We start from the raw sequence: 23,542 nt of genomic DNA on the forward strand, positions 1-23,542 counted from the left end.
CTTCCATTTCTCTTCTGGGTTCTCAGGGCAACATTGCTGAGATTCAGATTCAGAGACCGTTTCTTATGATTCCGTTATCAGGCACCTACCACAACCAGAGAGCAGTGCTGAAGTACTATCTACCTCTTTGATGACCCTCGCTCGGACTATCCTTGATCGGACTTTGCTGATTTTACCTCGCAGCTAGATGCAGGAATATTGTTCCCGATGTTGGGGAAGTCCAGAACAAGGGGTCATAGTTTAAGGATAAGGGGGAAATCTTTTAGGACCGAGATGAGGAAAACTTTTTTCACACAGAGAATGGTGAATCTCTGGAATTCTCTGCCGCAGAAGGTAGTTGAGGCCAGCTCATTGGCTATATTTAAGAGGGAGTTAGATGTGGCCCTTGTGGCTAAATGGATCAGGGGGTATGGAGAGAAGGCAGGAACAGGATACTGAGTTGGATGATCAGCCATGATCATACTGAATGGCGGTGCAGGCTCGAAGGGCCGAATGACCTACTCCTGCACCTATTTTCTATGTTTCTAAACATCGTGCCCTTACACACTGTAAATGGCTCGATTATAATCATGTATTGTTTTTTTGCTGACTGGATAGCGCGCAACAAAAGCTTTTCACTGTACCTCGGGACACGTGACAATAAACTAAAGTGAAATTGACCAAAAATCCCCTGGAAAGTCAACCGTATTGTATTTATTCCCGAATAGAGGAGACACGGGTGAGAGGGTTTCAGATGGGATTTGCTCTGGAAAAGAAGATTCTAGATTAAAACAAAGGCAGTAAGCTTCTATCAAATGATATCTGTAACTTCCCAACAGGGACATGGTGAATCAGGCATGTGAATCTTTGGTGTTACTCTTGTTGTAAAAGAACCAGGAATCGCGAACTATGTGGAGGCCAAGTCAATGGATATTTTTAAGGCAGAGATAGATTCTTGATTCGTACAGGTGTCAGTGGTTATGGGGAGAAGGCTGGAGAATGGGGTTAGGAGGGAGAGATGGATCAGCCATGATAGAATGCTGGTGTAGACTTGATGGGCCGAATGGCCTAATTCTACTACTATCACTTATGAACATGAACATATTTGCTCTGGTATTATTGAACATTTCTTCACATGATGTGGTGTGTGTGTGATAAATAAAATATTGCAGATGATGCAGTGATGATTGAGAGAGGGGCTGAAGATGCGTGGCAACACTAAATAAGCACAAATTGATTTGTGCTTTCACATTCCTGTGCCCAGAAAGGGCGGGAGAGGGATTCTTCCTGATTCTCTCAGGTTTCTCTCCATAAGGGATGAGTATGTTTGCAATACAAAGTCAAACACTTGCAAATGGTGAAGCGTCACATTTTATTCTTATTCTTCTGTGGCCGGCTGCATTTAAAGAGGGGCCATCCTTTTGTCTCGGAGCCAGCTTACCCATCTATAGACAGACAAACACTGTTTACTTGGCTTTCTTCTCAGTTGTTTGCTTATGGAAAAGAGGGGTGTGAGTTTGTCCCATACAAAGAAAGAGGCCCTCCCGACTAGAGCTAATAACCAATAACCTCGTCTGATGTGATCATTAACCTTGTTAGTAAAAGCAGCAGCTCCGCTCAGTTCGAGGAGCTTGGCACTCGAGTGTGATAACGTTGGCCAAACCTGGGGCTTTTCTCTCAACTGGCGGTGCTGTGAATTTAATCCTGTGTTCTGCCTTCGTCAGCTCAGCCACAACAGTTTTAAAAAAAAATTCAAGATGAGATTCCAGCACCTCTTGCACATTATCCTCATTGTGTGCACAGGTTTCCTGTTGATCAGTGGACAGAAACCAGGTAAGCTGTTCAAATGGTTTTTAATCTAAAGCCACTGAGTCCAGTGCAGTCCTCTATAATGTCATCATTCCTACAGACTTTGTAAGGTGTGCTGTGTTTTGTCTAGGTCAAGTCATTCGAAGTGTAACTGAAGTGAATTGTATGGCAATACAGAGTTTATAAAACTCGCTGGGACTTAAGGGAGTCTATGTGCAATGTTTTTCACAGTTATGCTTTGAGAATACAATGTGTGGAATGGTTTAGTCATTAAAATCTTTGCACATCTGCAGAGCTCAAAAGTTAGAAAATCACCTCTAACGGTACCTTTGAGAAGTTGTGAGAGAAGCTTAATTGGTTGAACAGGTACACTAGTCACCTCTTCAAGCTTCCTCAGAAAGAACTTCAAAAAGTCACAATGTAAATTTAACAGTTCTCGTTACAGAATTCTTGAGTTCCCCGCTTTAGAGAATGTCAAATCAATTTCATATCAGATGACAAACAACCAATTTGATTCAATTCTTACTTTCAGGTAAAAAATGGAAAAGAAAACTGCAAAGGCACAATTGTTTGCAAAGAAGATGCATGCCTCTCCATTCGAGAGTTCCCTTCCCTTGAGGTTTGTAACTGTAAGATCAATTGTATTACTTGCAACGGTAATCAAACATCACTGTTTATTGTATGTATTATGGTATTGAAATATGTAAGAGAGGACTGCAGATGCTGGTTTAAATCAAAGGTAGACACAAAATGCTGGAGTTACAAAATGTTGGAGTTGTGAGTCTGTGGAATTCTCTACCTCAGAGGGCAGTGGAACCGGTTCTCTGGATACTTTCAAAGGAGAGCTAGATAGGGCTCTTAAAGACAGCGGAGTCAGGGGATATGGGCAGAAGGCAGGAATACTGATTGGGGATGATCAGCCATGAACTTTGAATGGCGGTGCTGGCTTGAAGGGCCGAATGGCCTACTCCTGCACCTATTATTTATTGTAACTCAGAGGGTAAGGCAGCATCTCTGGAGAGAAAGGAATAAGCAACGTTTCGGTGCGAGATCTTTCTTCAGACTGATGATGGTATTGGAATAATTAGATGTGTATGTAGAATGCAGAGCAAGTTGCTTGTGAGTTAGTTTGTCGTTTGCAATCTCAGTTTCATGGTTTTGCTTTTTTTCTGTTCTCAATCGGGTCGGGTCAAGACTCTTCTTCAGACTGATGTCAGGAGACGGGGCGGAATGTAGGCAGAGGCAGTAAGACTAGTGGGAGAACTGGGAAGGGGAAGGGGATGGAGAGAGAAAGCAAGGACTCGCCGGAAGAAGGGTCTCGAACCGAAACGTTACCTCTCCAGAGATGCTGCCTGTCTGAGTTGCTCCAGCATTTTTAGTCTATGCTGGAAGAACTCAGTGGGTCAGGCAGAAGGAAATGGACAGATTGGGTTCGGACTCTTCTTCAGACTGATCTATTGCGGCTCAAATAACATCTTAAATAGTTGTGCAATAACTTCCTTACACTTATATTCTGTGGCCTGATTAATGAAGACAGGGCATAGAATTATTAATGGAGTCTTGTATGTCTTCTTACCCATCTTATCAACCCATTTAGGAGCCCCTGGACATGGACACTAAGGCACTGTACTTCCTGAGGGCCGATCATTCAATGCCTTCTTAGTCCTGTCAAAATGCATCATTTCAGGGTTTAATACCATCTAGTATGGTACAGTATGGTACTTTATTTGTGACCTGTTCCGAGGTACAGTGAAATTCATTTTTGTACAGTTCAGTACAAGTATCACTATACATAAGCACTTAGATACATGTTAGACAAGTATCTCAGATACAGTACAAGTGCATAGCAGAAGTGCATTGAGACAGTGCACAGAGTCGCCAGTTTGGCACCATTGTCAAGTCGCAGTTGGTGTAAGTGCAGGGATCTTGATCTGACCATGAAGGTCTGTTGTCCTGGCAGCGTTGCAGGGTCGGCCTGGACAAACGTGGCTGCGGTGTCCTCCGCCGCTGCTCCACCGCTGTAGGCCGCGTCCGGTCCACGTGCTCCGGCTCCATCCGGCGCAAGCCCCTGCCACCACCGATCCCATCCGGTCTCCTCAGTAGTAAATTCAATGACAGCTTTTGTATCAAGAGAACTGGAGTAGAAAAACAGAGATGTAATGCTGAGGCTCTATAAGGCACTGGCCAGGCCGCATTTGGAGTACTGTGAGCAAATGTGGGCCCCATATCTGAGGAAGGATGTGCTGGCTCTGGAGAGGGTCCAGAGGAGTTTTACAAGAAGGATTCCAGGAATGAGTGGGTTAGCATATGATGAGTGTCTGACAGCACTGGACAAAGGAGTTGAGGAGGAACTACTTTAGTCAGAGGGTAGTTAATCTGTGGAACTCATTATCACAGAGGGCCGTGGAGGCCAAGTCAGTGGATATTTTTAAGGCCGAGATAGACATTCTTGATTAGAACGGGTCAAAGGATTATGAGGAGAAGGCAAGAAATTGGGATTAGGTGGCAGAGATCAACCATGATTGAATGGCGTAGTAGACTCAATGGGCCGAATGGCCTAATTCTACTCCTATAACGTGAACTTGTACCTGTCCAGCTTTCGCTGAGACCGAGGCGCCTGGATGAGGCCTCCTCCCGGGTTCCCAGTCCATAGCCGTGGCAGGGCAGGAAGCCTGCTAATCTTACCAATTGGCCAGAATTATTCTATCGCCCCAATATCAAAAAACACAGCTAATTCTAATGCCATTCCCTTCAACCTGCTTTGAACAAAATTAAATGTTTTAATTGTTGGTAAAATGGTGCAAAACAAAGATAACTAACATCTTTTTATATCCAATACATTCAATGTTGCACATTGTACAATCTTATTTATTTTGAAACACCACATACAGATTTTGGCCTCATGTACTTTGTATAAGCAGGAAGTTGGGGAGGGGGTGGTGAGGGGATGGGGAAGGGGAGGGGGTGGTGAGGGAGTCGGTGGTGTCCTGGACAATAAAGATGGGGAGTGAGTGATGTACATGTCCCGAACACAGCCTTGAGGACAGCTCAAAGCAGCATTGAGATTCTGAGTATGGTGTGTGACTGAACATGGAGTCATCTCCTTACCATCAACCAGATCACATGCTCTTGCCCATTGGACAATTCAGGGCAACATCAGCTTGAGAAAATGCCCAGCCTTCACTTCTCTCCTCTCCTTTCCATCCCCTCCCCTTCCCCCTACTCTCCTCTCCTCTCCCACTCTCCTCTCCTCCCCTCCCTCAGCACATCCCAGATGAACTGCAGAATACTACCATGGAGTACAGAACCTTGCAGATCCTCGCCTACTTTCAGGGAATAGAAAACTTTATCCTGAAGGTGGACACAAAATGCTGGCGTAACTCAGCGGGACAGGCAGCATCTCCGGAGAGAAGGAATGGGTGACATTTCGGGTCGAGACCCTTCTTCAGACTGAGAATCAGGAGAGAGGGAGTCTAGAGATATGGACGGGTAAGGTGTGAAAAAAAAGTGTGAAGGGAGATTTGGAGCTTGGGACTGACCATATATTGGTATCACTTACCTGCCGGTGCTTCTGTTTGCTTGTTGGGTTAGTTCAAATCTGGGCTGGCTCAATGCCAGTAAAGTTCTCTTCCATCAGCGAAAGGCAGTCCAAATTAAAGCATTCCAGCCAAGCTAAGATTAAATTAAGACGTGGACACAAGAAACTGTAGATGCTGGTTTCCACAAGAAGACACAATGCTGCCTGTGCTACTACAGCTCTTGGTGTCTTTCTTTAAGATTAAATTAAAATGTTATCTTTATGATTAATACCGTCTGATTCCCTTCAGTTTATTTAAATAGGGAGTGTGATTTAATGTGTTAGATATCCAGCCTTACATACCCCATACCTTTCCCAGTAGGTCCCAATATTACACATTGGATATAACTGATGGATAGACAATTGCTGTTGGCTCCACTGCAATAAACACTATGTGTCTTCACCTTCACTATCAAAAAAGCGCATCTTGTCCACATTCACAGGCTTTTAACGTCATTAGCACCTTATCAGCCGGTCTCATGAGCTGAGTGTGGTCACCATTACTTAATCACATCTACATGACTAATCCTTCAGATTAGTTTTTCATAAGCAAAAAAAATATCATTAAGGCCAGCAGACCTATTTACAGAACTGTTTTAGTTTAGTTTGGAGATACAGCGCGGAAACATGCCCTTTCGGCCAACGAGTCCGCACCAACCAGCGATCCCCGCAAGTTAACACTATCCTACACACTCTAGGGACAATTTACACTTATACCAAACCCATTCACCTACAATCTTGTACGTCTTTGGAGTGTGAGAGGAAACCGAAGATCTTGGAGAAAATCCAAGGGGACCAACGTACAAATTCCATATAGACAGCGCCCGTAATACGCGCCGTAGAGCATCAACTCGACCGCTGCACCACCCTGTTGTAAGCTGAAGACACAAGGAACTGCAGAAGCTGGTCTCTTGAGCAAAATATAACGGTCTGGAGGAAATCAGTGGGTCATCTGAGGATGGAATGACAACTTTAGTGCTTACAAAGATCTTCCTTTACCCCGAGTATGTTATGAGAGTATCAGAGCAGTTCTACATCACACTGTCCTACCATAATCTGCAGCTGTTTTACAGTATATACTGATGCTTATATATTCAGAGATTTACAGTATTTTTAGATAGCAAAACAAAAGCACTGGAGGACTCAGCAAGTCAGGCAACATCTGTGAGGGGGGGGGGGGGGGGGGGAGGCCAGAAGAAGGATCTCAATGCAAAATGTTGTCTGTTCATTCACTGCACAGATGCTGCCTGACCTGCTGATTCCTCCAGCACTTTGTTTTGTATTGTATTGCATGGTCAATGGATATTTTTAAGGCAGAGAGATAGATTCGTGATTAGTATGGGTGTTAGGGGTTAGGCAGGTGAATGGGGTAGAGTGGGAGAGATAGATCAGCCATGATTGAATGGTGGAGTAGGCTTGATGGACTGAATGGCCTAAGTCTGCTCTTATCACTTATGAGTGAAGTGTTAAAGATTGCAGGTGCTTTTTCTGAGTTTGTAGATTGTACAGTAAGTTCAATCCTCCTCCAGAGTCTCAAAAATGTTCAGCGTAACTCTAAAGGGCCTGTCCCACTGTACGAGGTAATTCAAGAGTTCTCCCGAGTTTTCCTGTGATTCGAACTCGGAGAATGTCCTTAGCGGGTCCGTAGGAGTTCGTGGATGTCTCATAGCGGCTCGTACGAGTTAAAAGTAACCATTTTTTTCCATCACAAGCATTTTTTTACTCCTGGACATTTTTCAGTGTTGAAAAAACGTCAGGAGTTTACCGGATTTCCCGAGTGCCTACCCGTTATGCATACGGGCCGCTACGTAACATCCATGAGCTCCTACGGACCCGCTACAGACATTCTCCAAGTTTGAATTAGGGGAAAACTCGGGAGAACTCTTGAATTACCTCGTACAGTGGGACAGGTCCTTAAGTGGTGCTTGTCAAGAGTCAAGTCGAGTCAAGAGTGTTTTATTGTCAAGTGTCCCAGATAGGACAATGAAATTCTTGCTTGCTGTAGCACAACAGAATATGTAAACATAGTACATAACGGGAGAAGAAAAAAAGTTCAGTGTGTGTATATACACATGCACACGTACTCAATAAATAACCAAATATAGTGCAATAATAATAATAGTCCATTGCAGTTCAGAGCTTATTTGTTGTGTTTAATAGCCTGATGGCTGTAGGGAAGAATCTGTTCCTGAACCTGGACGATCTTATAACATAAGATTTAACATAAGATCTTATGTTAAATCTCAAGACATGAGAACCAGTAGGTACTGAGCTGGTCAGGCAGCATCTGTGGAGGGAACAGACAGACGCCGTTTCATGTCGGGAATCTTCTCGTTTATATTAAATCTCTGCTGTTCTGGTAGAATACAAAATATATTGCAAGGTAATTTCACAAAGAAAAGCAGTGTCTTACTGGGAGCGAGCAAGTGTCTTCTTGCTTGGAACAGATGATCTGACCATTTATCAGATTGTTATTGCAAAGTACACTTCATTGACAATGCAAAGAATTCCACAGATTCACCACCCTCTGACAAAAGACCGTTCATGACCAGTCACCACTACCGTTAGATTTTAAACTACTCAAGTGGAATATGAGGTGCTGTTCCTCCAGTTTGTGTGTAACCACACTTTGGCAACGGAGGAGGTCCAGAATAGAACCATCAGCATGGGAAAGGGAAGTGGAGTTAAAATGGTTAGCAACCGTGAGATGCAGCAGGCCTTGGCAGTCCGAGCGAGCGAGCGAGCGCAAGTGTTGGGAGGAACGGTGGCATAGTCCATACTTGGTCTCGCCAATGTAAAGGAGGTCACGTTGGGAACACTGACTGCAGTAACTGAGGTTGGAGGAGTTGCAGGTGAACCTCTGTCTCACTGGAAGGATTGCTCGGGGTCCCTGGATGAATGTGAGGGAGGAGGTATAGGAATAGGTGTCGTAAGTGTCTTGGACCTGGTTAACCAAAGGTGCAGATGGCTCTGTAGCACAGGTCTTCGTTACTGGCAGATGGAGTACAATGTGCGAAAATGTGAAACTGCCCATTTTAGCATAGTCATAGAGTGATACAGTGTGGAAACAGGCCCTTCGGCCCAACCTGCCCACACCGGACAACAATGTCCCAGCTACACTAGTCCCACTAGCCTGCGCTTGGTCCATATCCCTCCAAACCTGTTCTATCCATGTACCTGTCCAACTTTTTCTTAAATGGTGGGATAGTCCCAGCCTCAACGACCTCCTCTTGTTCCATATGCCCACCACCCTTTGTGTGAAAAAGTTACCCCTCAGATTCCTATGCAATCTTTTCCCCTACACCTTGAACCTTTGTCCTCTGGTCCTCAATTCCCCTACTCTGGGCAAGAGACTCTCTGCATCTACTCCTTGCACGAAAACAATATTTAAAAAAAACATATTGGCTAAACAGTGAGGAATTGCAGAACCCAGATACAGAGAGTAGAAACAAGGAACTGCAGAAGCTGGTTTACAAAAAAAAGACACAAAGTGCTGGAGTAACTCAGTGGGTCAGGCAGCATCTCTGGAGAGCATGGATAGAAGACGTTTTAGGTTTGGATCCTTACGATATGATAGAACTTTATTTATCCCAGGAGGGAAATTGATCTGCCAACATTCATAAAACACAAAATACATGAAACATGAAATTAAAGTGACGAGTGGAAAGGACTTCTCCAGATATCGAGGGTTCTGGGTATCCTAGTGCACAAATTGAAAAAGGCCTATATGTAGGTACTGTGAGTAGTTAAGAAAGCAAGCAGAACTAAAATTATTACGAGGGAAATTGAGTAAAGGGCCTGTCCCACTTACGCGATTTTTTAGGGGACTTGCCGGCACCCATCATAGTCGCAGCAGATCGCCGAAAATTTTCAATGTTGAAAATCCACTGGCGACCAGAAAATGGTTCGACTGTTTGGGCGACTACTCACGACCATACAGGCGTCACGTCACGACATGTTGCGACTAATGACGGGTACCGGCAGTCGCCGAAAAAAGTGGGACAGGCTCTTAGGGAGTTTGTTTAATTTTTGTAAGACATTGGTAGGAACATGCTTGAGGCACCGTTGACAGTATTGTTCTCATTACTTAAGTATGTCAATGCGCGGGAGTTTAGACTGAGAAAGTTTACTAGAATATTATCTGGAGTGGATGAGGAAACGTTGGACAGGCTCGGCTTGCTTCCACAGGAACTTGGAGCGGTGATTATTGATGGAGATCCTAAATAATCTTTTCAGGTGGATGTGGAGAATATGTGTCTTCTCAAGGGAGAATCTAGAAATAAGGGACATTTAAAAAATAGTCATCTCATTAAGACAAAGATGAAGCATTTTTTCCCCTCAGATGGTTATGAAGCCTGTTCCTCAATGGGCCGTGGAATCAATCTTTGAATATTTTTTTAAATAGACAGATATTTGAGAAGAGGGTGAAGGGTAACCACATGCAAACAGTAACAGTGCTGAGGTCCTGAACATCGGAGCGGCAACTGCGGAGGGCTTGGGGAGACCCTGACCACGGGGAATAGAGGAGAAGAGACTGACTTTGGTGCCTTCCCACACAGTGGGGAACTTTGATTCTGCTGTGTGGGGATATTTTATGTCAAACTCTATAGTGTGTTGTGTCCTGTTGATTTTTAATGTATGGCTGTATGGAAATTCATTTCACTGTGCCATTAGGCACACGTGACAATTAAAACTATCTTGTATCTTGTATCTTGATTACAATCTGATAAGGTGGAACATGCTTTAGCGGCCGAGTTGCCTGTTCTTGCCCCAAATCGTATGTCAAATCATCTAGGATGTTCCACAGCTGGGATCTAGTCATAGAAACATATAAACAAAAAAAAAGTGCAGGAGTAGGCCTTTCCGCCCTTTGAGCCCGCACCGACATTCAATATGATCATGGCTGATCATCTAAAATCAGTACCCTATTCCTGCTTTTACCCCATATCCCTTGATTCCGTTAGCTCTAAGAGCTATATCTAACTCTCTCTTGAAAACATCTAGTGAATTGGCCTCCACTGCCTTCGGTGGCAGGGAATGCCACAAATTCACAACTCTCTGGATGAAGAAGTTTCTCATCTCAGTCCTAAAGATGCCATTTAGAACGGAGATGAGGAAACACTATTTCACACAGAGAGTTGTGAGTCTGTGGAATTCTTTGCCTCACGGGCAATGGAGGCCGGTTCTCTGGATACTTTCAACAGAGGGCTAGATGGGGCTCTTGAAGATAGTGCAGTCAGGGGATATGGGTAGGAGGCAGGACGGGGTACTGATTGTGGATGATCACATTGAATGGCGGTGCTGGCTTGAAGGGCCGAATTGCCTACTCCTGCATCTATTGTCTATCAACCCATTCGTTTTGGGATGAGACTCTTTTTCAGACTGATGTCATTAGTCTGAAGAAGGGTCTCGACCCGAAACGTCACCCATTCCTTCTCTCCAGAGATGCTGCCTGTCCCGCTGAGTTACTCCAGCATTTTGTGTGTGTATCTTTGGGATGTAGTCATGTTTGTTTCTTTTTATTACACGGAGTGAGTTGAATAGGCTGATGACTTACTTCTGTGATGGTTGGGACCTCAGAGAGGGGTGGCAAGATGAATCATCTATTCTATTCAACTGTGCATGGTTGCAAATACTTTAGCCTGGTCTTTAACACTCACGTGTGAGATCTGCCATCATTGAAGAAAGAGAGGGTCTTAGAACCTCCTCTTCCTGTTAGCTCTTTAATTGTCCATCAATATCAATAAGTGTATTATTCCCTGAAAGTCGCCACACAAGTAGATAAGAGTGGTACAGAAGACATATGGCATGTAGAAACAAAGGACTGGAGATGCTGGATTATACCAAAGATAGACACAAAGTGCTGGAGTAACTCAGCGGAACAGGCAGCATTTGTAGAGAAAAGGGATGGGTGACGTTTCAGGTCAGATTCTGAAGCAGGATCCTCTCCTGAAATGTCACCCATCCTTTTTCACCAGAGGTGCTGCCTGACCCGTTGAGTTACTCCAGCACTTTGCGTCTATCTTAGGCGTATAGCATGCCTGCCTTCACTGCTTGTGGCATTGAGCATAAGAGTCGGGAGGTCATGAGGCAGTTTTACAGGACATTGGTTTGGCAGAATTTGGTCTGTTGCGAAGGGATGCATGGGGGGGGGGGGGGGGGGGGGGGGGGGGGGGGGGGGGGGGGGGGGGGGGGGGGGGGGTTGTGGAGAGAGCTGATGGAAGTATGTTAAATTATAAGCAGCATGGATAAGGTAGTCAGAATCTTTTTCCCAGGATAGAAAAATAAAAAAAGTCGAGGGCGTAGCTTAAAGATGAGAGGGGCAAAGTTTGAAAGAAATGTGTGGGGCAAGTATTTTTACACAGGAGGTGGTGAGTGTCTAGAACGTGTTGCCAAGGGTAGTGGTTGAAGCAGGTAAGTTAGTGGCATTTAAAGGACTTTTGAATAGGCATATGGAAATGCAGGGTATGGGTAGATATGGTTATGTGCAGTAGATAAACAATGGCCATGGCATCATATTTGGCTCAAACATTGGGGGCTGAAGGGTTTGTTCTTGTGCTGTACTGTTCTATGTCCCACGACTGTCAAGCTTTGATTTCATTTGTTGGTTGTGAGATTGCTTAGGACTGTCCGATGCACTCTGTCTTTGTTGTCTAGCATGCATGTAGTCCCAATTGCACAGGGATGGCACCTCATCTTCTCTCAGTTTGCCTCCGAATTGAACATGATTTGATAGAGTTAAGGGGCTGTTTCACAGAGGCAACCTAATTGGCGAGTTTAGAAGAGTTTAGGAGAGTTTGAAAAAATGTCATGTTGAAGACCTCCTTCATTTTTTTTAATTATGGGTTAATAATTGGAAAGAAATTGATACTTAAATTTTGGAAAAATACAACCACACCAACTGTTAAAATGTGGATTAGGAATATGATGGACATAGCACGCCTTGAAGAAATGAGACTCCGACTAATAGATAAATATGACCAATTCTTAAAGAGTTGGTCTCCTTTCATCGACTTTTTGGAATCATGTGATGCAGCGGTGCCGTAAGGATTGCTGATTTCAGTTCATGACGCGGATAGAGCTACATCTCCGAATACAGATTTGAAAAATTCTCTTTTAAGGGGCCTTCTCTTCTATTTCTACTTTCCTCTTTCTCTCTTCCTTTTTTAATTTTTTATATACACACTTCACGTTTTTCTACTCTCTACCATCTTTTTTTCCACTTTTTCCCCTTTCTATTTGCTTTCTTTTTCTTGTTCTGCTTACTTCTTTCTTATAACATAAAACTAGAGGTTGTACATAGAATGGATTACGGTATTACATAGTTGGCACCTAAAATTAGGTGCCACTGTACTGTTTTGTGCTGTATTAACTTCTAATAAAATAAAAAAAAAAAAAAAAAAAAAAAAAAAGAAGACCTCCTTCGACCATGTAGACCTCCTTTGAAGACTATCTACGACTACCTTCGATTACCTTCGACTACCCTCAGTTACCTACGAATAACATGCCAACCTACCACAACCTACTTCGACAAGACCTACGAGTAAAAAAAGTATTGACTTTTTTTTAAACTCACGGGCATTTTGAAAAATATGCCCTGACCTAGCTGAGGCCTCGAGTACGCGGGGACTACTCTCGAGCATGAAGGAGAATTACAAAGACCTCCTAGGACCTCTGCGAGTATGTCGAGGTCAAACTCGCCAGAACTCGCGGATTAGGTCGCCGCAGTGGGACAGCCCCTCTAACAGTAGTGACAGAGTGAGGTATCCAAAATGACATATTATGATGGCATACTTTCCTGTGGCTGCTGATAGTCCAAAAATGATGAATGCCAAATTTCAGCTGCCAGATATGTTCTGATTTACCGTACACTATTCCTTAGAGCGCAGGAGGATGAGGGGTGATCTTATTGACGTGTACAAAATCATGAGGGGAATAGATTGGGTAAACACACAGAGTCTCTTGCCCAGAGTAGGGCAGTCGAGAATCAGAGGACTTAGGTTTAAGGTGATGGGGGAAAGATTTAATAGGAACCTGAGGGGTAACTTACACAGAGGGCAATGAGTGTATGGAATGAACTGCTGGAGGAGGAAGTTGAGGCGGGTACTATCGCTACATTTAAAAAACATTTAGACAGATACATGGATAGGTTAGGTTTAGAGGATATGGACCAAATGTGGCAGGTGGGACTGGTCTAGACAGCACTTTGTTCAGTATGGACAAGTTGGGCCGAAGGGTCTGATTCCATGCAGTATCACTCTATGAGATAGAGACTATACACTCACCACCGTTTGTGTAAAAAAAGTTACCCCTCAGGTTCCTATTAAATCTTTCTCTCTTCACTTTAAACCTATGTCCTCTGATTCTCGACTCCCCTACTCTGAGCAAGAGACTGCGTTTACCCAATCTATTACCCATATGATTTTTTACACCTCTAAGATCACCCCTCGTCTTTCTGCGCTCCAGGGAATAGAGCTCTAGCCTGTTCAACTTTTCCCTATCGCACAGGCCCTCTAGTCCTGGCAACATCCTGGTAAATCTTCTCTGCACCCTTTCCAGCTTGACAACATCATTCCTATAACATGGTGCCCAAAACTGAACACAACGTGGCCTCACCAATGACTTATATAAACGACAATATTGTCTCCGTAAGGACTGTGGAGTGATACCATTGCAATCATGGACTAATGCATCCATCATATATAAATTGTTGATGAAGAACTACTTGCTGTATGGAACCGAAGCTGTAAGCAGGCCCTTCGGCCCAAGATGTCTATACCAACAATGATATCAATTTAAACTAATCCCATCCACCTGCAACTAGAGAGCAGTCCTGAACTACTATCTTCCTCATTAGTGACCCCTGGGCTATCTTCGATCGGACTTCACTAGCTTTACCTTGCAGTAAACATTATTCCCTGTGTAAGGCTCGATTGTAATCATGTATTGTCTTTCCGCTGACTGGTTAGCACACAAACAAAAGCTTTTCACTGTACCTCGATACACGTGACAATAAACTTAAACCGAAAGCTAAAAACAAAAACTGAAAACTGCAATTTGTAAGATCAAGTGAGACAGCTATCCCCTTCAGGACTGTGCCAGCTTGGCCTGTGGTGCTGTTATCAACCCACTCTCAACCCAAGAGTACATTCAGCACCCTTGCTGTTTTCACTGCTATTTCCAAGGGGCAGAAATCAGGAGGTGGATTCCTTGTCTATTTTTATTTACCCAGTGCCATGAGATTGCATGGCATCTGGAGTTGGTGATGAGAACTATACAGTCCATTCTCTCTCTCTCTCACTGTGCCACTGGTGGGTCTGTCCTGTTCGCACCGACCTGCGATCCCCGCACATTAACACTGTCCTACACACACTAGGGACAACTTACATTTATGTCTACCCAATTCACCTACAGACCTGTACATCTTTGGAGTGTGGGAGGTAACTGCAGATCTCGGAGAAAACCCAAGCAGGGAGAAGGTACAAACTCCGTACAGACAGCACCAGTAATCAGGATCGAACCCAGGTCTGTGACGCTGTAATGCAGTAGCTCTACCGCTGCGCCACCGTGCTGCCCAGAGATTGAATGGTCCACTGCTATCTCTATTGGATATGAAACTAATGGACTGGATCAGCGCTCTGTAGGCTACATCCTAGTAGCTTGTTGGCTACTCCTGGTTAGACATCCCACGATCTTGCCTAATAACTTTGCTGCTGCTGCTGTTCTGCCGATTTCAAGCAGCAACTCAAGTTTATTGTACATGTATGAATAAGGTGAGGTACAGATACAACAAACAATCTAGCTTGCGGCAGCATCACAGACACAAACACACACAATACACATAAATTACACAAAATTCTAAAAGACTGTGCAAAAACCACAAATGTTAGTGAAAAATCATAATTAGAGAAAAAAAATCCAAGGTTGTCCAAAAGGTGAGCTGTCGTGTTCTGCCGTTTAGATAGGATTAGAGATGTGTGGGTTGGTTCAAGAACCTGATAGATGTGGAAACATAGCTGCCCTTGAACCTAGTGGTGCGGAAGGAGTCTTCTATACTTCCTCCCCGATGGAGCAGCGAGAAGAGGGTGGATGGTGGGGTTTGTTGATGATAAATGCTGCCTACTTTTATCACTCAGCACCTCATGTAGTTGCTTGTGATGTGTGGAGGGCTACACCTGTAAAGGGCCTGTCCCACTTAGGCTATTTTTAGGCGAATGCCAGCGACTGTAATAGAGTCTCAGGTCGCCGAAAAACTGGCGACTGGACCCCCCTTCGACATAAAATTTGAAATTAGAATCATTACTTTAACAACAAAAACACGAAGTCAGCACCGGCGACAACCTACGTTAATCTGGCGACAAATCCACTGTCGCCGATAGTCTCCAATAATTGTTCAAAATGTTGAAAATCCAGCGGAGACCAGAAAGATGCTACTACTCTTTGGGCGACTGAGGAGACGACTCACGTCCATACAGGCGACACCCCGGCGGAAAATAGCCTAAGTGAAACAGGACCTTCATCTGTATCAAACCCTGTAAACTTCAAATCGCCTTTGCGGATTTGATCGCTGAACCATGCTGGATTTGCAAATCCCAACTGGCGAAAGAGTAAAGGGGGTGTCCCACTTGGTTGAATTTCGCGCGGCATTTACGCGACCTGCTAGCGTGTGGGTAGCGCGGGGACGGGCGCATGGAGTGGTGTGGAGGAGTGTGGACTTAGTCCTGCACAAAATCTTCGCGCGCCACCGGCCTGTCGAGTAACTGACGGCCAAAGTGGGACAAGCCTAAGACCCTGGGGCCTCTCACTTCCAACAGCAGCAGAAGCAGGCAAACGTCGATCGTCGATCTCCTACTCTCAGAGCGGGGCCAAGAAAATTGAAGATAAACACAAAATGCAGGAGTAACTCAGCGGGACCGGCAGCATCTCTGGAGAGAAGGAATGGATGACGTTTCAGGTCGAGACCCTTCTTTCATACTGAATAAGAGTCTCGACCCGAAACATCACCCATTGCTTCTCTCCAGAGATGCTGCCGGTCCCGCTGAGTTACTCCTGCATTTTGTGTCCATCTTCAAATGACGTCACGCACTCCAGACGGCTGTGCGGGCGCATGATGAAGCGCGCGACTCTTGCAGGACCGTCGTGTGACCGTCATTACTGGCCTGTCGGGTAAGTGACGGCCCAAGTGGGACAGGCCCTTAAGGATATCTCACCAACCTCAAAGTATTGGGCTAGTGTTCACATCACTCTCGATTGTTGGTTCCAGCAAAAAATGCTGAAAATGGGGTCTGTGGGTGAGGATAGGTCAGGATTTGAAGAATTCCTGATATTAAATAAGTAACCAAAGCAAAAATATCACAGTCTTAACTAACATGAATTATTATAGATGTCTTAGTTATGTTTTTTTTTCCTAAAATTACAGGACCAGTGAAAACACAAAGGACTTACAGCACCTGCTACTGCCTCACTATCTCAGATTTGCAAGTCGAGGTGAAAACACATAAGTCTATTTCAAAGAATTCAGATTGGAAAAACATGAGTTCTTGATTGGCGAGCACATACTCACTCAAGACTTGGACAGAGAGTTTATGTTCCGAATGGAAACAAGGCAGAAAATCAGAAGCATGACTTTGAAGAAACGTTGGTGAAAATTGTAAAATAATTCTCCCCAGCTAACCACTTCCCGAAGACAAAGGACAACCAAAGGACAACTGTTTACTTTGTTGTAATCTCAATGAATCAAGTGCAGAATTAACATGTGGATAGTTGTAATATTGAAACTGCACGGCTAAGCACTCTACATTCCACTTAAACTAAATCGTGCTATTGTAAAATAAATCTCTTTCTCTCAACTTAAACATTCCACCACTGAGGATTTTTTTCAATCTGGTAGAAATTGATGAGATGTAATTATTCAAACTTATTTAAACCTTACTTAAAACGTAAAAATTGGACCCCGATCAGTTCTGAGACAAGTTAAATACATTGTGCCATGTGCACATTTCCTTTTTGAAAGTGAATTACCATTACGCAAGAAAACAGCACGGAACATTGAAATCTAGGGTAACGGAGTTTATGATCAGTCAAAGAACCTCATGCTGCCTTGGTTTCTGTTTTTTGTTCATGCTCATTTTTCTCCATGTAACCTTCTGCCAGTTTTCCCCAATAATTCAACACACTCAGTGACATTGTTCAGATTAATGTTACGAACTACTCTGGTAGAGCAGATAATTTGGCATTTATCATCTCCGCAACCTTTGAAAATGTGAAGATAGATAGACACAAAGTGCTGGAGCAGCTCAGCGGGACAGGCAGCATCTCCGGATAGAAGGAATAAGTGACGTCAGAAGAAGGGTCTCGACCCACAACGGCACCCATACCTTCTCTCCAGAGATGCTGCCTGTCCCGCTGAGTTACTCCAGCATTTTGTGTCAAACTTAGGTGAAAACCAGCATCTGCAGTTCCTTCCCACATCTTTGAAAATGTAACGGTCTGATATATTGTCATACAGGATAGAAGCTAACCCTTTGGACCCACCACTTGAATGCTGACATTCTTGCCCAGCTAGACATCTCCTGTGCCCATGTCAGTGTCTTTGATGCTTTGCCTAATAAGTGTCTGTATAAATGCCTCTTAAGACTAGTGATTGTTTCTAATTCCACTCCCTCTTCTGGCAACGTGTTCCAGATATAAACTACTCTGTGTTAAAAAAAAATCCTTAAAACTCCCATCTCACTTTAAACCTATTGCTTTTGATAACTTTACCATGAGAAAAATAATTTGACTATCCATTTCATAATTTAGTTCAGTTTAGAGATACAGCGCGGAGAAACAGGCCCATCGGCCAACTAAATCCGTGCCAACCAGCAATCGCCACACGATATAGCACTATCCTACACACAAGGGATAATTTACAATTTTACCGAAGCTAATTAACCTGCAAACTGTACCACTGCGTCACCATGCTCCACAGAAAACAAGGCCTGCCTATCTCGCTCCCATAACTAAAGTCCTCCAATCTAAGCAACATCCTAGAGAATCTGTAGGGAGTAACTGCAGTTGCTGGTTTAAACCAGAGATACGCACAAAATGCTGGAGTAACTCAGCGGGATAGGCAGTATCTCTGGAGAGAAGGAATGGGTGGCGTTTCGGATCGACACCCGTCTTCAGTCTCAACCCGAAACATCATCCATTCCTTCACTCCAGAGATGCTGCCTGTCCCGCTGAATTGTTCTAGCATTTTGTGTCTATCCTAGTGAATCTCCTCTGCACTTTCCCCAGTGGATTACAACCTTCCTAAAGTGGTGACCAGAACTGCACGCAGTACTCAAGTGCAGCCCGACCTGTGTTTTGCAATGTTTAAACATCACATCCCAATTCTTTTCATCTGTGCCTTGACCTGTAAAGGTAAGCATACCGCCGTTCTTGATCACCGCCATCTCAATCTGTGTTGCTACTTTCAGAGAAGCATGGACTTGGAATCCTAGGTCTCTCTGTTCATCAACATTCCTCACTGCCTGACCATTTACTGATTTGACTGTTATTGGACTTCCCAAAATACATTACCTGACCCTTATTAGTATTAAATTCTATCAGTCAATGCTGTGCCTATCTTTCTAAATGATCTATATCCTGCTGTAGCCTTACACAGCTTTCATTGAACACCACAATGTCACCAATGTTTGTTTAATCTGCAAACATACTCCGCATTCCTTCTTCATTCACATCCAAGTCGCTAAGTGTGTTGAATCTGTGGAATTCTTTGCCACAGAAGGCAGTGGGAGCCAAGTCAAAGGATATTTTTAAGGCAGAGATAAATTCTTGATTAGTACGGGTTTCAAGGGTTATGAGGAGAAGGCAGGAGAAGGGGGTTAGGAGGGAGAGATAGATCAGCCATGATTGAATGGCGGAGCAGACTCGATGGGCCAAATGGCATAATTCTGCTCCTATCACTTATTACCTAACATACACTGCAAACAGCAGAGGTTCCTAGCAACAATCCGTACGGAACATCATCAGTCACACAATGCCTGTGGTACAAATGCACAATTACCAAAGTATGTTTTTCAACAATGCTTTCTCCTTGTATTTTGTGGATTGGCAACCCCTTTTTAAAAATGTATACAAAAAACATTTTAAATATATAATACTTCAGTATCCAAGCTTCATTGGCCAGGCAGCATTAAAATGTCAATTTCTCTAATTGCCATTGAATTGAATAGCATTTCAGACACCATTTTTAGGGTTGGAGTTCACCCATTCCTTCTCTCCAGAGATGCTGCCTGACCCCTGAGTTACTCCAGCAGTTTGTGTCTACCTTCAGACTGAAAAAAGGTGCTGACCAAAACGTCACTTATCCATTCCCTCGTCAGATGTTGCCTGACCCATGGAGTTCCTCCAGCATTTTTCTTTTTGCTCAACATTCCAGCACGTGTAGTCTCTTGTCTCACTGCTCCAAAAAACTGTCCATCATCATCACTGTACACCACTATGGAAATTATATGTCATAAATTCTGCTTCTAGAGTTGGCCAAATTAAAGAGACAATAGTGTTGAGAAGAAGCTTAAATAAATGGAAATATTTGATTGTAATTATGTAACTTACAATTTTACAAGAACACGGACAAAGCTTTCCCTTTTTAGGTTATTAACCTGTATAAATGAAAGGACTATAACTGCAGTAGTTTTAACTAATAAGAGTAATTTCAGTTTGCATTATCCCATTGATAGCACAAATAAATCTGCTAAATTGTTTCAAAGACCTCAACCATTGTGATTTACTTTTTTTTTTTAAATACACATCATTTCCAACCAGTGTATAACTTCTTAGGAATAAAGAAATAATATCAGAAGCCTAGGTTTGTATGTTTTATGCACCAGGCTTGATCTCTCTGCCGCCTCAACCCTGGTTGAAAGCAGCAGCTGAACTTTAGGCAAGAGTTTTCAGGCAAGGGTAACCAGTTGGTTTGAAGGCCGGCACACTACCATTGCAGCGTCCCCATTCAAAATGCAGCAGAATGGTTACTTTGATGCACAAATTTAAGTCAAAAGCAAATCCCAACCTCCCTTCATCGAAATGTGTAAGGTGCAAAGGAGTGATATACTTCTTATGGGGGGGGGGGGGGGGGGGTATCATCTAATTTAGTTTAGTTTAGAGATACAGTGCGGAAACAGGGCCTCGGCCCACCGAGTCCGCATCGACTGGCAATCTCTGCACATTAACACTATCCTACACACAAACTGGAGACAATATACATTTATACCAAGCCAATTAACCTACAAACCTGTACGTCTTTGGAGTGTGGGAGGAAACTGAAGATCTCGGAGAAAGCCCACGCGGTCACGGGGAGAATGTACAAACTCCGTACAGATAAGCACCCGTGGTCGGGATCGAACCTGGGTCTCTGGCGCTGCAAGGCAGCAACTCTACCGCTGTGCCACCCTTCTAATTATTTATATTAGTTATAATTAATATTATTATTATCATATTATTTTCATCCTTTTAATTATTTATGTATAAAAGAAACCAAGGGAGGGGGGGTCTTCAAGTTCTTCAATCAGCACCAGTCTATTTTGTATGTGTTTAGGATGAAAGTCAACGAATGCCCAGGAAACAGGCAGAATCTTATTTCACCACTGAATTACAGGAAGTTGAAGAATAAAATGTCAAATTGTACAAAACGATTAGAAAGTAGTCAGTGAGTTTTATGAATAAATTGTATAATTATTATTAACATTAGTCTGTACAAATCATAGAATGCAAACCACAGCCTGGCACAGTGACTTACAGCACAGTCATGTAACGAGAAGTTCATACAGCTTTGTATTGAAGTAACTAACATATCAGTTCAAATTCAACCAGGAATACTTAGCACAATTCACGAGCGTAGCTTAACACCCTTAATATCTTCATAGCTTGTACAACATTTCTTAAAGGAAGTCACTTTTAGCATATACATCTTCAAATCTGTTATAGGTAGCGAATGTCAAGATTACAAAAGCAAGGAGAAAAATCTTTACTGGCTCAGACATGTAATTATTCTAGATTACAGTTCACAACAGACCTTTGACACAGGTTGGGCAAGTTAATTTTGCGGTCTTAATCTTGTCACATGATTGAATGGTACAACAGAAGTTTTAAAAGGAAAACATGTAAGTGCTCGTAGCAAACCTTGATTCTCAAAGCCATTCAACACACCTTCAAGTTGTTATTTTAACAAATTTCCATTCTAATTCCACATTTGAAATTGTCATGCTGGTAGCAACATTCAAAGCACAAACCTCCTTTCTCTCTTTGCCTAGTTTATAAGCTTTCAGAAGCTCAGTCCCGGACTTGTTGAGATATTAAGGCCAGCAGTCTTCTACTTAATTGCACATTGTGCATTTTTAAGTAATCAATGAGGTCCGCTTGCTTTTCTACCAGGTTTTCCAAGTTTGATCCATCCCTTAAGAAAAGTAAACACGTCGTATTTTCATCAGATAATAATAATAATACATTTTATTTGTATAGCGCTTTTCAAGGACTCAAAGTCGCTTTACATGGTGAGTCAAGAACAAAACAAAATAGAGCAGTAAGTCAGAGATGCAAAGTGGAGGGGACATGGGACTAAGGGTATGCAGAGGTGAAGAGATGGGTCTTGAGGCGAGACTGGAAGATGGTGAGGGACTCAGAAGTTCGGATCAATTGTGGGAGGGAGTTCCAGAGCCTGGGAGCTGCCCTGGAGAAGGCTCTGTCTCCAAAAGTGCAGAGGTTGGATTTCAGAATGGAGAGGAGACTGGCTGAAATGGATCTGAGGGACCGTGAGGGTTGGTAGGGGGAGAGGAGGTCAGTGAGATAAGGGGGGGCCAAGTGGTTGAGGGCTTTGTAGGTGAGGACCAGGATTTTGTAGATGATCCGGTGGGAAATGGGAAGCCAGTGAAGTTCTTTGAGGACTGGGGTGATGTGGTGCCAGGATTTGGTGTGTGTAATGAGTCGGGCGGCTGCATTCTGGACCAGTTGGAGTCGGTTGGTGTTGCTGGAATTAATGCCAAAGAGAAGATACACTAGTCCCACCTGCCCGCATTTGGCCCATATCTCTCCAAGCCTGTCCTATCCATGTACCTGTCTAACTGTTTCTTAAACATTGGGATAGTTCCTGCCTCAACTACCTCCTCTGGTAGCTCGTTCTAATACCCCCACCACCCGATGTCTGAAAAAGTTACCCATCAGATTCTTATTAAATCTTTTCTACTTCATGTTAAATGTATGTCCTCTGGTCCTCGAGTCACCTACTTTGGGAAAGAGACTCTATGCATTTACCCGATCTATTCCTCTCATGATTTCATACACCTCAATAAGATCACCCCTCATCCTCCTGCGCTCCAAGGAATAGTCCCAGCCTACTCAATGTCTCCCTATAGCTCAGACCCTCTAGTCCTGGCAATATCCTCGTAAATCTTTGCTGCACCCTTTCCAGCTTGACACCATCTTCCTATAGCATGGTGCCTAGAACTGAACAAAATACTCTAAACACGGCCTTACCAACATCTTATACAATTGTATCATGACCTCCCAACTTCTATACTCATTAGATTAGATCACCCCAATCTTAGTTTATTTTTGTACTACTATCTGAAATATTCCCTGGATCCACTGCCGTCTGGCTAATTTCCTTTACCCAACCAGAAAACAGTTTCAGTGACTGGTCTTGCCTTCCAACACCCCAATCAATTTATGTAGGAAGGAACTGCAGATCCTGTTTTAAACTGAAGATTGACGCAAAAAGCTGGAGTAACAGCGGGACAGGCAGCATCACCGGAGAGAAGGAATAGGCGACGTTTCAGGCTACCCAGTCTGAAGAAGGGTCTCGACCCAAAACGTCACCCAATCCTTCTCTCCAGAGATGCTGCCTGTCCCGCTGAGTTACTTCAGCTTTTTGCGTCTAACCCCAATCAATTTGTTGCACTGTCAAACCTCACGAGGAGAAATTGGGTATTGGTTGGCAGTGCTCAATGTGCGTATACGTGCAAGTGGCCAGCTGCGTTCTACTCTGCACGTTTTGTTCCACAGTTGACGACGCAGACAAATGCACATTGACAAGGTCACTGCAATCAGCAGCCTTGCATTCTGAGCTGGCATTCAGCCATATCGTGTCATTTCTTTTCCACTGGATCTCAAGGGGAACTTAACCTGGACAAAGGG

At 43.6% G+C, this 23,542-nt stretch overlaps 2 protein-coding genes across 4 annotated transcripts in view; one reads left to right on the top strand and one right to left on the bottom strand.

The window, feature by feature from the left end:
* Positions 1-742: 742 nt before the first annotated feature.
* On the top strand, positions 743-20,098 carry apela (apelin receptor early endogenous ligand). The gene is made up of 3 exons (XM_055644931.1): positions 743-1,812; positions 2,321-2,407; positions 16,785-20,098. The coding sequence occupies exons 1-2, from the start codon at positions 1,737-1,739 to the stop codon at positions 2,404-2,406; spliced, it is 162 nt and encodes a 53-aa protein (XP_055500906.1). The 5' UTR covers positions 743-1,736; the 3' UTR covers position 2,407; positions 16,785-20,098.
* A 947-nt stretch (positions 20,099-21,045) lies between these two features.
* tmem192 (transmembrane protein 192) overlaps positions 21,046-23,542 on the bottom strand; it is a 29,244-nt gene continuing 26,747 nt past the window's right edge. For all 3 annotated transcript variants that reach the window (XM_055644952.1, XM_055644942.1, XM_055644960.1), the window contains one exon: positions 21,046-21,806. In XM_055644952.1, coding sequence (XP_055500927.1) covers positions 21,683-21,806 — 124 coding nt within the window. In that variant the 3' untranslated portion in view covers positions 21,046-21,682. The remainder of the gene's footprint in view (positions 21,807-23,542) is intronic.

Source organism: Leucoraja erinacea, chromosome 1 (genome assembly GCF_028641065.1).
Source record: "Leucoraja erinacea ecotype New England chromosome 1, Leri_hhj_1, whole genome shotgun sequence".
Taxonomy (NCBI): domain Eukaryota; kingdom Metazoa; phylum Chordata; class Chondrichthyes; order Rajiformes; family Rajidae; genus Leucoraja; species Leucoraja erinaceus.

Coding starts and splice junctions, on each gene's coding strand:
- apela (XM_055644931.1), top strand. CDS start 1,737: ATGAGATTCCAGCACCTCTTGCACATTATCCTCATTGTGTGCACAGGT. Junction 1,813..2,320: donor GATCAGTGGACAGAAACCAG/GTAAGCTGTTCA, acceptor TCTTACTTTCAG/GTAAAAAATGGAAAAGAAAA.